At 45.0% G+C, this 15,127-nt stretch overlaps 1 protein-coding gene across 3 annotated transcripts in view; it reads right to left on the bottom strand.

Moving 5' to 3' along the window:
• The window catches only part of cct8 (chaperonin containing TCP1, subunit 8 (theta)), a 24,291-nt gene that overhangs the window by 6,941 nt on the left and 2,223 nt on the right, over window positions 1-15,127 (bottom strand). For 2 of the 3 annotated variants that reach the window (XM_070440100.1, XM_070440101.1), the window contains exons 1-5: window positions 7,576-7,655; window positions 7,109-7,258; window positions 6,480-6,660; window positions 3,614-3,675; window positions 2,789-2,926 (exon numbers count right to left, since the gene is read on the bottom strand). In XM_070440100.1, the coding sequence (XP_070296201.1) occupies window positions 2,789-2,926; window positions 3,614-3,675; window positions 6,480-6,660; window positions 7,109-7,258; window positions 7,576-7,653 (609 nt within the window). In that variant the 5' untranslated portion in view covers window positions 7,654-7,655. Of the gene's footprint in view, window positions 1-2,788; window positions 2,927-3,613; window positions 3,676-6,479; window positions 6,661-7,108; window positions 7,259-7,575; window positions 7,658-15,127 lie in introns of those variants that run through there. The other variant, XM_024140623.2, reaches the window with a different exon arrangement.

Below are 15,127 nucleotides of genomic sequence, written 5' to 3'. Positions count from 1 at the left end.
GCGACAGGCATACCCTTGTCAGACCGCGTTTCAGTCCATTTCAGGTTTCACACAGCGCCGAGACGAACCGACAGGTCCCCCGGCACCGAAAGCCGAGTCCGCGGATCCGACCCGACAAGTCCCGCGGACCGACCCGAAGGGTCCCGCGACCGAAACCGACGGAAGGTCCCGCGGACCGAACCCCACAGGTCCCGGACGAGAACACCACGACACGGTCCCCCCCTCTCGACCGAACCCGACAGGCCCCCGGACGAACCCGACAAGTCCCCCGACCAACCGACAGGTCCCGCGGACCGAACCCGACAGTCCGACCGCCGAAAGTCCACCGAACCCGACAGGTCCGCGGACCGAAAGCCGGAACCAGGTCCCGGACCGAACCCGACAGGTCCGCGGACCGAACCGACAGGTCCGCGGACCGAACCCGACAGGTCCGGACCGGAACCCGAACAGCGTCCGCGACCGACAGGTTCCCCGGACCGAACCCGACAGGTCCCCCACCGAAACGATTGGTACGAATACCGTCAACACCCATACTACCCTGTCAGTAAGGGGAACTCACCAGTCTAGGCAGGGGCACAGCTCGACAGTCTTACAACAGTCTCCTCAGATCCCATTTAGAGTTTCAGCCTGCAGGAGACACGTCAGTAAGCACCAGAGAGAGAGAGACAGGATCCTAAAGGACCAGCAGCTAATGGTTTAGTAGATATAGAGGCAGGTGGTTCACACCCCCCAATAAGACCTACCAGATACCCCATTAACCCCTTGACTAAAACTCTCATGACCTCATGAAGTTCATCTTAACTGACAAAGCAACTAGAGCAGACGTTGTTGAATGTTGATTTTTAGCAGGAAGTGGTCTGAAATTAAGAACAGGTACGAGCTGGTGGCCCTACCTGACAACCATGAGCTGGTACTTGTTGGCGTAGTGCAGTGCCATGTCCTCCCACTTTTCCCACCGGTCACCACTACGTTGGCGCCTCGCTCATCGATGGACTTGACTTGGGCTTCCATCATATCTCCTCTCCCTTACTGAAGTTTGAGGAGCTTCCTCCGCATTATTTATCAACACTGTACCCTGCAGAGGGAGGAGAGGAGACAATATCATATCCTCTCTATCTTAATGAAGTTAAGGAGCATCTCCGCATTATTTATCAACACTACCCTCTGGAGGCGAGGAGAGACGAGGCAGGAGCAGAGAGAGACGAAGCAGCAGGGAGCTAGAGAGAAGAGAGAGCGAGGCAGGGAGCTAGAGAGAGAGGAGAGCGAGGGCAGGGAGCTAGAGAGAGAGAAGCGCAGGCAGGGAGCTAGAAGAGAGAAGAGCGAGGCAGGGAGCTAGAGAGAGAGAGAGCGAGGCAGACTAGAGACGAGAGAGAGCGACAGGGACGCAGAGAAAGAGAGCGAGCAGGGAGCGAGGAAGAGAGAGCGAGGCAGAGCAAGGACGAGAGCGAGGCAGGGAGCTAGAGAGAGACGAGGCAGGGAGCTAGCAGAGAGAGCAGCGAGGCAGGGAGCTAGAGGAGAGCAGAGCAGGGAGCTAGAAGAGAGAGCGAGGCATGGGGCTAGAGAGAGAGCGAGGCAGGAGCTAGCGAGAAGAAGCGAGGCAGGAGACTAGAGAGCGAGAGACGAGGCAGGGAGCTAGAGAAGAGACGCGAGGCAGGGAGCTAGAGGAGAGAGAGCGAGGCAGGAGCTAGAGAGAGACGACAGGCAGGGAGCTAGAGAGAGCGACGCAGGGAGCTAGAGAGAGAGCGAGCAAGGAGCTAGAGAGAGAGCGAGGAGGGAGCTAGAGAGAGAGCGACACGCGAGCTAGAGAAGAGAGCGAGGCAGGGAGCTAGAGAGAGAGCGAGGCAGGGAGCTCAGAGAGAGAGCGAGGCAGGGAGCTAGGAGAGCGGAACGAGGCAGGAGCTAGAGAGGAGAGCGAGCAGGGAGCGGTAGAGAGAGAGCGAGGCAGGGAGCTAGAGAGAGACGCAGCAGGAAGCTAGAGAGAGAGCGAGGCAGGGAGCTAGAGAGAAGGCGAGGCAGGAGCTAGAGAGAGAGCGCGGCAGGAGCAGAGAGGAGACAGCAGGGAGCTAGAGAACAAGAGCGAGGAAGGAGCTACGAGAGAAGAGCGAGGAAAGGGAGCTAGAGAAGAGGCAGCGCGAGGAAGGGGAGCTAGAGAGAGATAGGCGAGCGAGAGGAGCCGAAGAGCCTATAAGAGAACGCGAGGAGGGAAGCTAGAGAGAGAGCGAGGCAGGACGCTAGAGGAGAGGCAGGCAGGAGCTAGAGAGAGAGCGAAGGCGGAGCTATGAGAGAGGCGAGGCATGGGACTAGAGAGAGAGCGACAGGGAAGTAAAGAGCGAGAGGGAGCAACGGGGACGGCGACGGGAGCTAGAGACGAGAGCGAGGCAGGGAGCTAGCAGAGAGAGCGCGAGGCAGGGACTACGGAGAATGAGAGCGAGGCAGGACTAGAGAAGACGAGCAGGGACGAGAGAAGAGCGAGGAGGAAGCTAGCGAGAGAGGAGAGCGAGGAAGGAGCTAGAGTAGTTGAGAGCGCAGAAGGGACTAGAGACGCAGACGAGTAAAGGGAGCTAAGGACAGCGAGGAAGGAGCTAGACCGAGACGAGGAGGAGCCTAGAGAGAGCAGGCAAGGACCTAGAGAGCCGAGGAAGGGAGCTAGAGAGAGCGAGGAAGGGAGCTAGAGAGAGCGAGGAAAGGAGCTAGAGAGAGCGAGGAAGGGAGCTAGAGGGAGGGAGGGAGCAAGAGGGAGCTAGAGGGAGGGAGGGAGCAAGAGGGGTAACATTTATTTCCATCCTACCTTGGTTTCTGTGACCATGCAGTCGAAGGGGCATGAGAAGACTGCGATCCTGGCGTCTTTGATTGACGTGACATCTCCCTCCGTCTCCTTCTTGAACACCATCCCATGGAGCACTGAGGACGAAGTCAGTCCACAGCCCTGCAGACACACCAGAGAGCAGTGTTACAGACCCCCAACCATAACAAGTCTAGCAGTGTTACAGACCCCCAACCATAACAAGTCTAGCAGTGTAACAGACCCCCAACACACCAGGCGTCGCATTAAGGCAGATAAAATGCACAAGTAATATCTTGCTGTGTTTTGCAAACGCACATCTAAAATACTGTTGTAATTTCTGCTTCTAAACTCCAATGAGAATTCCCCAATGGGCATTCTATCACCCGACAGCTCTCTGACTGCTGTCTAGCTTCCTTTTCTCGAGTAAAATCCAAGATTAACTTCAAGCAAAACATAATGACCATGCAATCGTTTTTGCCAAAAAATATTTATTTGCGGCTGCTAGTCAAATAGTGTTGCACTTTGTCATCGGATTAAAAAAATAAGTTATTTTCCTTTAGAAAATACATATAGCAGCACGTCCCTGGTCGTTCAACTGAAGCAAAAAAAACAACAAAAAAAACACTTGACTTCAATCTAAAGCTGGAAATGGTTTAAAAACGCAGATTTTTTATAATGCATTTAGAAAATTCAGATTTCTAGTTTGACCCAAGACAGATTAGACCAATCAAAAAAAAAAAAAAAAACACAGATTGACAAAAGCAACACACAGGCAGACCCGAGACATATGAGACTCAGTTCTGTAGCATTGTAGTTAAGGACACTCACCAGGATCTTGCAAACTCTGACATTGTCCACACTGAAGTTACCAGACTCGGGGAAGATGGAGACTAGAACGACAAAATCACCATAACAATAAAAATCCTACATCCTATATATTTGATACATTGGCTGTGCCTAAAAACATTACTGGCCATCCAAATCCTTCTTTTCTTCATTCCTATCGAAGCCAATTGCAGTGACTCAAACTGGTTAGGGCCTGAGGGAAGAAAATTGCATGGAAAAACACAAAAAATTTCCGTAAAGCGAATGAAAATAGGCACATTTTCAGAGTGTGCGGCACAATAACCTCTTTCTTATATTCACACCTCAACACGTCCGTGGCAAGTCAAATTCAAGGACTTTCAAGTAGTTTTTCCAAGAGCWAAAATTTATGTTCAAGGTCCATCAATTTGTAAATAGTTCAGATTATGCAATTGTTACGTGTCGCCACCAGATGGCAGTATATCACCACAACCTCATGGGGGGGGGAAAAAGCAACAGTATTCATCACCATCTTAAAAAGTTCAACTCAATAATAAGTTGTTTCACTAGTTATTTACTCCATATACATGAATGGTAACTTAAGTCAGTAGTGATGTTGCAATTTCAGTAGTGAGGAGCTGAGTTTTGGGACAACACCTACTGGTTAACATCTCCTAGTCACATTACTACACAATTCCAGCTTAATGACTGTTTAATGGGCATTTGATAATCTACTACTTAATAGCGGCTACGAAAAAGCTTCTTGCTACCGACTGGCAGCTTTAGTTAGTGTCGCCTGTCGGGAGAAGGGCTGTGTGAGAAACGGCACGTGAACGGTCACCAGAACCGGGCTCCAGAGTACCGCAGCGGCCTAAGGCACAGCATCTCAGTGCTAGAGGCGTCACTACGGTTCGGTTCTAGGCTGTATCACAGCCGGCCGTGATTGTGAGTCCCATAGGACGGCGCATAATTGACCCACGTCGTCCGGGTTAGGCCGTCATTGTAAATAAGAATTTGTTCTTGACCGACTTGCCTAGTTAAATAAAGGTTAAATCAAATACTCTGACCTGACCAGTTCGATCCCGGTCCTGGAGGGCTGAAACACTGCAGTTTTTTTGATTCTACCTGGTAGTTAACTGCACTGACCTGGTGTCCCAGGTCTGAAACAGCCCCCTGACTAGAAGGAGAGGATGACAACCAAAAGTGTATTGGCCCTCCAGGACCGACATTGACCACCGCTGCTGTAGACTAAATCACAAATAAATCTTAATTGATAAATTCTCTACCGATGTGTCCATAGCTGTGTTCGAATACTCATTAACCACACTATATGACGTGAATTGAGTATATAGTATGCTTATTGGTCATAGTATGGATAGTTAGTATGCCAAAATGTCATATTAAAAATCGCAAAAATACAAAGAGGACACCGTTTCTGTACTTTTATGGCCCATAATGCAATTATTCAGAAAATGGGCGTGGCTTCGCAACATTTTCAGATTTGAAGAAAATATATGAAGTCTGACGAGAGCAAATAAAAATTCATTGAACTAACGACAAAATGTTAAGAAAATGTCTTTTGAAATTAAGTAACATGTTATGTTGGCTGACAATTTGTTAGCTAAGCTATCCTTACAAACCGCATATCATTACAGCAGTATGTACCGGTATGTTAGCTAGCTACGCTGTCCTTACGAACCACATAGCATAGCATTACAGCAGTATGTTAGTATGTTAGCTAGCTACCTCGTTAGTTGGCTACTAATACATCGAACTTGCCAGTTATATTAACTATATGTTATCTAACAACCCAACGTTTATTGACTTGATTGTTCACATCAGTCTTAGCTAAGTGGTATAGCCGCTGTGCGTTTCAATGGACATGGTTCATTCTGGCCATCTACTCCGATTTCTCTCGCGCACCGTTGAATACGGCCGGCAAAATGCCTGAAAATAAAAAGCTAAATAAATCACCAACGCTCTGGATAACCAGCTCTGCTAGGGAGAGAAATGGTCTGAGTGAGGTGTTCTCTTATTGGTGTCTGGATGTAGCTAGCCAGTTATCCAACGTTAACGTTAGCCAGTTAGCTTGGGTGCTTGACTGACGCTGAACGGTCGGATCAACTCTAGTCCTCAGCCAGAGCGTCCAGTGTGCGCTCTGAACGCTCCGAGAGAAAAACACTCAGAAACAGACAATCTGACATCACTCTGGATTTACAAACGCCCAGAGCGCACTCTGGCACTGCAGACTGAATTTACGAACACACATGAAATTGTAAAATGTTTAGCTAATCATTTGTTACGCTAACAAGCTTGCAAGAGGTTGCATAGCAACAGCATCAACTTCGGGTAGACCGGTGAAGAGAGTTTACAGTATACTATAGTATAAAATGAATTAATAGTATATGCACTCATTAAGTATACAGTATGCTAGTACGGGTATTCATTAAGTATGTAGTATACAGTATGTTAGTACGGGTATTCATTAAGTATGTAGTATACAGTATGTTAGTACGGGTATTCTATAGTATGTAGTATACAGTATGTTAGTACGGTATTCATTAAGTATGTAGTAGACAGTATGTTAGTACGGGTATTCATTAAGTATGTAGTGTACAGTATGTAGTACGGGTATTCATTAAGTATGTAGTCACAGTATGTTAGTACAGGTATTCATTAAGTATGTAGTATACAGTATGTTAGTACGGGTATTCATTAAGTATGTAGTAGACAGTATGCTAGTACGGGTATTCATTAAGTATGTAGTATACAGTACGTTAGTATGAGTATTCATTAAGTATAGTGTACAGTATGTTAGTACGGGTATTCATTAAGTATGAGGTAGACAGTATGTTAGTACGGGTATTCGAACACAGCTCGTGTCTCTTACCGCAGGCCTGGGCGATGAGGTTGGCCAGGAAGTCTTCGTTGCCGTACTGCTTAGACATGATGGCCGGGCGGATCATAGCGGTGGCCTCCTCTACATCGTGAAGGTTCTTGGCCGACGCGCACACGCACTCTGGGAGGAGCTCCAGACTCTTCTTCATCGCCAGCTCATAGCCCTCAATCACCTGGGAGACACACAAGGTGTGTCAGGGAAGTCCTTGTCAAACAGGTACATACAGGTCCTTGTCCATTTGTCCTGAACTTTGCCGTTTTTATTGCGTGTCCCTACGGGATTCAGSATTATTTGACAAAAGCAATGTAGCATAAATAATAATTGCGACATTAAAATGGGAAAAACGGCAGATATAGGATAAATGTTTGAGAGAACACTTTTGATCTGTTTGACGGGGGCGGATTTATCTTTTGTCTAACTTTATTGCGACAAATGATAGAAAACTGTTTTCAAATAAACGATAATTGTATATATATATTTTTTTTGTTTACCGTTTGAAGTCATTATGTCCAGCTGTTTTTTATAAACACAATATATTTAAATGGAAACGCACCCTAGTAGGCAATCGTCACCTCTATTTTCTTTACAAACTTTGTAATGGAAACACAGCTAGTTTGTACCTCTGACACAGAAAGCCCCATGCGCAGCAGCTCCTCAGCCAGCTCCAGCAGTGCTCCAGCGAACACCAGGACAAAGTTGGTCCCGTCCCCCACCTCCTGCTCCTGCATGTGGGACGCCATCACGACCATCTTGGCTGCTGGGTGCTGCACCTGGAGGAAGAACAACCACACACAGGGAACGGTTAAATTATGAAGGCCAACGACCAGGTTACGAAGCCCGAACGACCAGGTTACAAAGCCCGAACGACCAGGTTACAAAGCCCGAACGACCAGGTTACGAAGCCCGAACGACCAGGTTACGAAGCCCGAACGACCAGGTTACGAAGCCCGAACGACCAGGTTACGAAGCCCGGACGGCCAGGTTACGAAGCCCGAACGACCATTGTCTTAGGAAGGTTTATGACCATTCCAGGAGTCTTCATCTAACTGCAGTCCATAAGCACTACTGGGTGAGCACACTGTCTCACCTCCAGCTCTCTGAGGATGGTAGCAGCATCGTTGGTCACAAACAGCTTCTCCAGGTGGTTGATCACCATCTTGTTCATGCCTAAAGATTAAACAGAAAAAAGAAGCATGTCAAGAAAACAATATCTCATTTAGGACAGAGTTGACACTAACAGAGTCAGACATTGGGTCCTTACACGCTGACTAGACAGGGCGTGTGCTCYCATGTAGATTTGGTCCACCCACACCAGACGCGATCAGGACACGCAGGTTGAAATATCGAAACAAACTCTGAACCAACTATATTAAATTTGGGGACAGGTCGAAAAACACAGGAAACATTCAAGGCCATTTAGCTAGCTAGCTAGCTGTTGCTAGCTAATTTGTCCTGGGATACCTGAAAATGCACAAGGTCCTCTACTCTGACAAATAACCCACAGATAAAAGGGGAAGTTAGTTTCTTGTAATCTCTCCTCCTTCAGGCTTCTTCTTCTTTGGACTTTATACGGTAAGGAACCAACTTTAAGGTTCCTTACCACCACCAACTGGAGTGTGGACCTCAGTTCATCTTTCAATCACCCACGTGGGTATATACTCCTAAAAACCAATGAGGAGATAGGAGAGGCGGGACTTGCAGAGCGCCAAGCCTCAAAAATAGAACCAAGTTGTATTTTAGCGCCTGGCCACGCAGACGATCTTTTGACGCGTGTGAGCAGTTTGGATGAAGTGATTGAATAACACGTGTACATTTATTTTTGCAACGCTCGTACACGCAATGTGAGCGCTGTGGTAAACATGTTAGGGTGTGTGTGGTTTAACACAAAAGAGAAAGGACAGGCAATCAGGGAGAGATACAGCCAAGTCTTACCGTCACGTCCATTGGCGGTGTGTGTGGTCACAGAGACAGACAGACAATTTATGTTCGCAAGTACGATCAAAGTTATGTCAAATAGTTACATGCCACTTTGATTTGACATTTGTGGTTGCTATAACGTAGATCGCCAACTCAGAACATGGCAGTAATATTCACCACAACCTGCATGGGGTTGGGGGAAATAGCAAACAGTATTCATATTTAATTTATCAACACACAATCGGAATTATATAAATAGTTCATCTATATCAATCGATTAAAAGCATTGTTTCACTAGTTATGTTAGCTTTCTCAGGGATACATTGTAATGGTTAAACTATTAAAGACTCAGATATGGTGCTATTCGTTCTCGCAATTTCTTAGCGTAGAGAGTAGTGAAGAGCATTTTGGATTACATTATAATACATACTGCGCTATAATTAGCCAACCACATCTCGCTACGTAACAATGTTTTAACTTCCTATCAGCATCAATTCTCTCCAAACTAATGCGACTGTTTAATGGGCATTTGATAATCTACTACTTAATAGCGGCTACGAAAAAGCTTCTGGCTACCGACTGGCAGCTTTAGTTAGTGTCGCCTGTCGGGAGAAGGGCTGTGTGAGAAACGGCACGTGAACGGTCACCAGAACCGGGCTCCAGAGTACCGCAGCGGCCTAAGGCACAGCATCTCAGTGCTAGAGGCGTCACTACGGTTCGGTCTAGGCTGTATCACAGCCGGCCGTGATTGTGAGTCCCATAGGACGGCGCATAATTGACCCACGTCGTCCGGTTAGGCGTCATTGTAAATAAGAATTTGTTCTTGACCGACTTGCCTAGTTAAATAAAGGTTAAATCAAATACTCTGACCTGACCAGTTCGATCCCGGTCCTGGAGGGCTGAAACATGCAGTTTTTTTGATTCTACCTGGTAGTTAACTGCACTGACCTGGTGTCCAGGTCTGAACAGCCCCCTGACTAGAAGGAGAGGATGACAACCAAAAGTGTATTGGCCCTCCAGGACGACATTGACCACGCTGCTGTAGACTAAATCACAATAAATCTTAATTGATAAATTCTCTACGCATGTGTCATAGCTGTGTTCGAATACTCTTAACCACACTTATGACGTGAATTGAGTATATAGTATGCTTATTGGTCATAGTATGGATAGTTAGTATGCCAAAATGTCATATTAAAAATCGCAAAAATACAAAGAGGACACCGTTTCTGTACTTTTATGGCCATAATGCAATTATTCAGAAAATGGGCGTGGCTTCGCAACATTTCAGATTTGAAGAAAATATAGAAGTCTGACGAGAGCAAATAAAAATTCATTGAACTAACGACAAAATGTTAAGAAAATGTCTTTTGAAATTAAGTAACATGTTATGTTGGCTGACAATTTGTTAGCTAAGCTATCCTTACAAACCGCATAGCATTACAGCAGTATGTTTTAGTATGTTAAGCTAGCGCTACCATCGTTAGTTGGCTACTAAATACATCGAACTTGCCAGTTATATTAACTATATGTTATCTAACACCCAACGTTTATTGACTTGATTGTTCACATCAGTCTTAGCTAAGTGGTATAGCCGCTGTGCGTTTCAATGGACATGGTTATTCTGGCCATCTACTCCGATTTCTCTCGCGCACCGTTGAATACGGCCGGCAAAATGCCTGAAAATAAAAAGCTAAATAAATCACCAACGCTCTGGATAACCAGCTCTGCTAGGGAGAGAAATGGTCTGAGTGAGGTGTCTCTTATTGGTGTCTGGATGTAGCTAGCCAGTTATCCAACGTTAACGTTAGCCAGTTAGCTTGGGTGCTTGACTGACGCTGAACGGTCGGATCAACTCTAGTCCTCAGCCAGAGCGTCCAGTGTGCGCTCTGAACGCTCCGAGAGAAAAACACTCAGAAACAGACAATCTGACATCACTCTGGATTTACAAACGCCCAGAGCGCACTCTGCACTGCAGATCTGAATTTACGAACACACATGAAATTGTAAAATGTTTAGCTAATCATTTGTTACGCTAACAGCTTGCAAGAGGTTGCATAGCAACAGCATCAACTTCGGGTAGACCGGTGAAGAGAGTTTACAGTATACTATAGTATATAAATGAATTAATAGTATATGCACTCATTAAGTATACAGTATGCTAGTACGGTATTCATTAAGTATGTAGTATACAGTATTTTAGTACGGGTATTCATTAAGTATGTAGTATAACAGTATGTTAGAACGATATTCATTAGTATGTAGTGTACAGTATGTTAGTACGGGTATTCATTAAGTATGTAGTATACAGTATGTTAGTACGGGTATTCATTAAGTATGTAGTAGACAGTATGCTATACGGGTTTCATTAAGTATGTAGTGTACAGTATGCTAGTCGGGTATTCATTAAGTATGTAGTACACAGTATGTTAGTACAGGTATTATTAAGTATGTAATATACAGTATGTTAGTATGGGTATTCATTAAGTATGTAGTAGACAGTATGTTAGTACGGGTATTCATTAAGTATGCAGTAGACAGTATGTTAGTATGGGTATTCATTAAGTATGTAGTATACAGTATGTTAGTAGGGTATTCATTAAGTATGTAGTAGACAGTATGCTAGTAGCGGTATTCATTAAGTATGTAGTATAACAGTAGTTAGTATGAGTATTCATTAAGTATAGTGTACAGTATGTTAGTACGGGTATTCATTAAGTATGAGGTAGACAGTATGTTAGTACGGGTATTCGAACCAGCAGCTCGTGTCTTTACCGCAGGCCTGGGCGATGAGGGTTGGCCAGGAGTCTTCGTTGCCGTACTGCTTAGACATGATGGCCCGGGCGGATCATAGCGGTGGCCTCCTCGTAGCATCGTGAAGGTTCTTGGCCGACGCGCACACGCACTCTGGGAGGAGCTCAGACTCTTCTTCATCGCCAGCTCATAGCCCTCAATCACCTGGGAGACACACAAGGTGTGTCAGGGGAAGTCCTTGTCAAACAGGTACATACAGGTCCTTTGTCCATTTGTCCTGAACTTTGCCGTTTTTAATTGCGTGTCCCTACGGGATTCAGGCATATTTGACAAAAGCAATGTAGCATAAATAATAATTGCGACATTAAAAATGGGAAAAACGGCAGATATAGGATAAATGTTTGAGAGAACACTTTTGATTGTTTGACGGGGGCGGATTTATCTTTTGTCTAACTTTATTGCGACAAATGATAGAAAACTGTTTTCAAAATAAACGATAATTGTATATATATATTTTTTTGTTTACCGTTTGAAGTCATTATGTCCAGCTGTTTTTTATAAACACAATATATTTAACTTCTTGGCAACTATAGGGGTGCCTGTTCGCATTAAGCAGTATTTGTGTCTCCGAAATTAAAACTGCCTCGTGCCTAAATTCTTGATCGTACAATATGCATATCTATTGTTATTATTGGCGCAAGAAAAACCCGGATTCTAGTTTCTACTTAGAAGTGAATTTTGTCTGCTGAGTGGTACAGAACAATTCTACAGCACTTTTCAATGACAGGGTTAGTATTCAAAAATTTTTACCTCTGATCTGGGGTCTGTTTAATAAGGCCACAGTGAATGCTATGAGAAACCGACACTGGCCTACGTCTTCCTCTGGGTGTCTGTACGTCATCACGTTTTCAATGAAGTCGATGGGAACGTTCACAGCCATTATAAATGACAAATGTACAGAGACCCCCTTTCTCAACGTGCGCCTCAAGCGTGAAGGCCATCGGACCTGCCTCGTTCCAAATCGTTTTCTAACCAGAAATATTTCTCCGGTCATGTTTCAAGTCGTTATAGTTGTTAAAAACATCATAATGTAGTTAATTTGAGCCGTTTTATATGCAATTTTATTATCCGTTTAGTGCGATTTTGCAGGAATTTTCTTTGTTGTGCGTTCTGGGAAAGTTTGGGACACGTTTTAGGGAGTCGGTCGTTGGTGGTGGACATTTCGAAGGACAGAGGACATCTATCGACCAAAAAGACGTTTATAACATAGAAAGGATACATTGCCAAGAATCTGATGGAAGAACAGCTCAAGTAAGGCAATATTTAAATATGATAAATCGTGTTTCTGTCGAAATATTTAAACGCATAATTTTGGCCATTTTTGTTTGGTATAGGCTTCACTTGGCCAACCCTGTATTGAAAGTAAGGATAATTTTAAAAATGCTAAATCAGCGTGGCATTAAGAACTAATCTTGTCTTCCGAATTGCTGTCAACCCTGTATTTTTTAGTCAAGTATAATTGATTAGCTTTCAATTAAACTAATCACTCTGATAGATGACGTCAGACATTGAGGCTTGATTTCCTAGTATTTTTTATTGTGTAACCACGGTTTTGTATGGCTAAATATGCACCTTTTCGAACAAACTGTATATGTATATTGAAAAATGATGTTACAGGAGTGTCATCGGAAGAATTCTGAGAAGGTTAGTGAAAAATTAAATATATTTTGGCGTGATTACGTTATAGCGGCTCTTTGGCTGGAACGATCGATGCTCTGGTAACGTTTTCACATGTGGCATGCTAACTTATCGATTTATTGTGTTTTCGCTGTAAAAAGCGCTTAGAAAATCTGAAATATGGTCTGAAATCAACAAGAACTGGTCTTTCCATTGCTATGCTTTGTCTATTCTTATGAAATGTTTTATGATGAGTAAATTGGTCATACACGTTGCTCTATCTAGTAATCTAGGTCAAATTTGTGATGGTCGGTGCAATTGTAAACTGTGATTTCTACCTGAAATATGCACTTTTTTCTAAACAAAACTATCGCTATACCATGAATATGTTATCAGGACATGTGCATCTGATGGTTTTTTTATAGGTTATTGGCTATCAATATCTTAGGTTGAGCCGAATTGGTGATAGCACGTGAAGGAGTAAGAAACTGATGGAGTTAGAATAGTGGTGTATTTTGCTAACGTGGTTAGCTAATAGATTTACATATTGTGTCTTCCCTGTAAAACATTTTAAAAATCTGAAATGGTGGCTTTATTCACAAGATGTGTATCTTTCATTAGGTGGCTTGGACTTGTGATTTAATGATATTTAGATGCTACTATTTAATTGTGACGGCTATGCTAACGATGCTAATCAGTGTGGGGGGGTGGGGGGTGGCTCCGGGATCCGGGGTAGAGGCTCGTTAGAGGTTAAATGGAAACGCACCCTAGTAGGCAATCGTCACCTCTATTTTTCTTTACAAACCTTTGTAATGAAACCAGCTAGTTTGTACCTCTGAACAGCAGAAAGCCCCATGCGCAGCAGCTCCTCAGCCAGCTCCAGCAGTGCTCCAGCGAACACCAGGACAAAGTTGCGTCCCGTCCCCCACCTCTGCCTCCTGCATGTGGGACGCCATCACGACCATCTTGGCTGCTGGGTGCTGCACCTGGAGGAAGAACAACCACAGCACAAGGGAACGGTTAAATTATGTAAGGCCCAACGACCAGGTTAGCGAAGCCCGAGAACGACCAGGTTACAAAGCCCGAACGACCAGGTTACAAGCCGCGAAACGCCAGGTTTCGAAGCCCGAACGACCAGGTTACGAAGCCCGAACGACAGGTTACGAAGCCCGAGCGCCAGGTTACGAAGCCGACGCCAAGGTTTACGAAGAGCCCGAACGCGACAATGATGTCTTAGGAAGGTTTATGACCATTCCAAGGAGTCTTCATCTAACTGCGCAGTCCATTAAGAACTACTGGGTGAGCAACACGGTCTCACCTCCAGCTCTCTGAGGATGGTAGCAGCATCGTTGGTCACAAACAGCTTCTCCAGGTGGTTGATCACCATCTTGTTTCATGCCTAAAGATTAAAGACGAAAAAAGAAGCATGTCAAGAAAACAATATCTCATTTAGGACAGAGTTGACACTAACAGAGGTCAGACATTGGGTCCTTACACCCGCTGACTAAGAAGGGCGTGTGCTCACATGTAGATTTGGTCCACCCACACCAAGACGGCGATCAGGACACGCAGGTTGAAATATCCAAACAAACTCTGAACCAAACTATATTAAAATTTGGGGACAGGTCGAAAAAACACATGAAACATTCACGACCATTTAGCTAGCTAGCTTGCTGTTGCTAGCTATATTTGTCCTGGGATACCTGAAAATGCACAAGGTCCTCTACTCTGACAAAAAAAAAAACAGATAAAAGGCGGAAGTTAGTTTCTAGTCATCTCTCCTCCTTCAGTCTTCTTCTTTGGACTTTATATTGCGGTTGGGCAACCAACTTTAAGGTGCAACAACACCACCAACTGGAGTGTGGACCTCAGTTCATCTTTCAATCACCCACGTGGGTATATACTTCTAAAACCAATGAGGAGATGGGAGAGGCGGGACTTGGCAGAGCACCAAGCCTCAAAAAATAGAACCAAGTGTGTTGTATTGTATTTTAGCGCCTGGCCACGCAGACAATCCTTTGACGCGTGGGCGTGGCGAGCAATTTGGATGAAGTGAATGAATATACACGTGTATGTGAGCGCTGTGGTAAACATGTTAGGGTGTGTGTGGTTTAACAACAAAAGAGAAAGGACAGGCAATCAGGGAAGAGATACAGCCAAGTCTTACCAATCACGTCCATTGGCGGTGTGTGTGGTCAGGCAGAGACAGACAGAAGAGCGAGAGACAGACAAGACAGACGAAGAGAACAGACAGACAGACGAAGAGGACAGACAGGTCTCACCGTTGGGGC

Source organism: Salvelinus sp. IW2-2015, unplaced genomic scaffold (genome assembly GCF_002910315.2).
Source record: "Salvelinus sp. IW2-2015 unplaced genomic scaffold, ASM291031v2 Un_scaffold2219, whole genome shotgun sequence".
Taxonomy (NCBI): Eukaryota; Metazoa; Chordata; class Actinopteri; order Salmoniformes; family Salmonidae; genus Salvelinus; species Salvelinus sp. IW2-2015.
The sequence above is the reverse complement of the archived record's forward strand: the minus strand, read 5'-3'. Positions and strand labels throughout refer to the sequence as shown.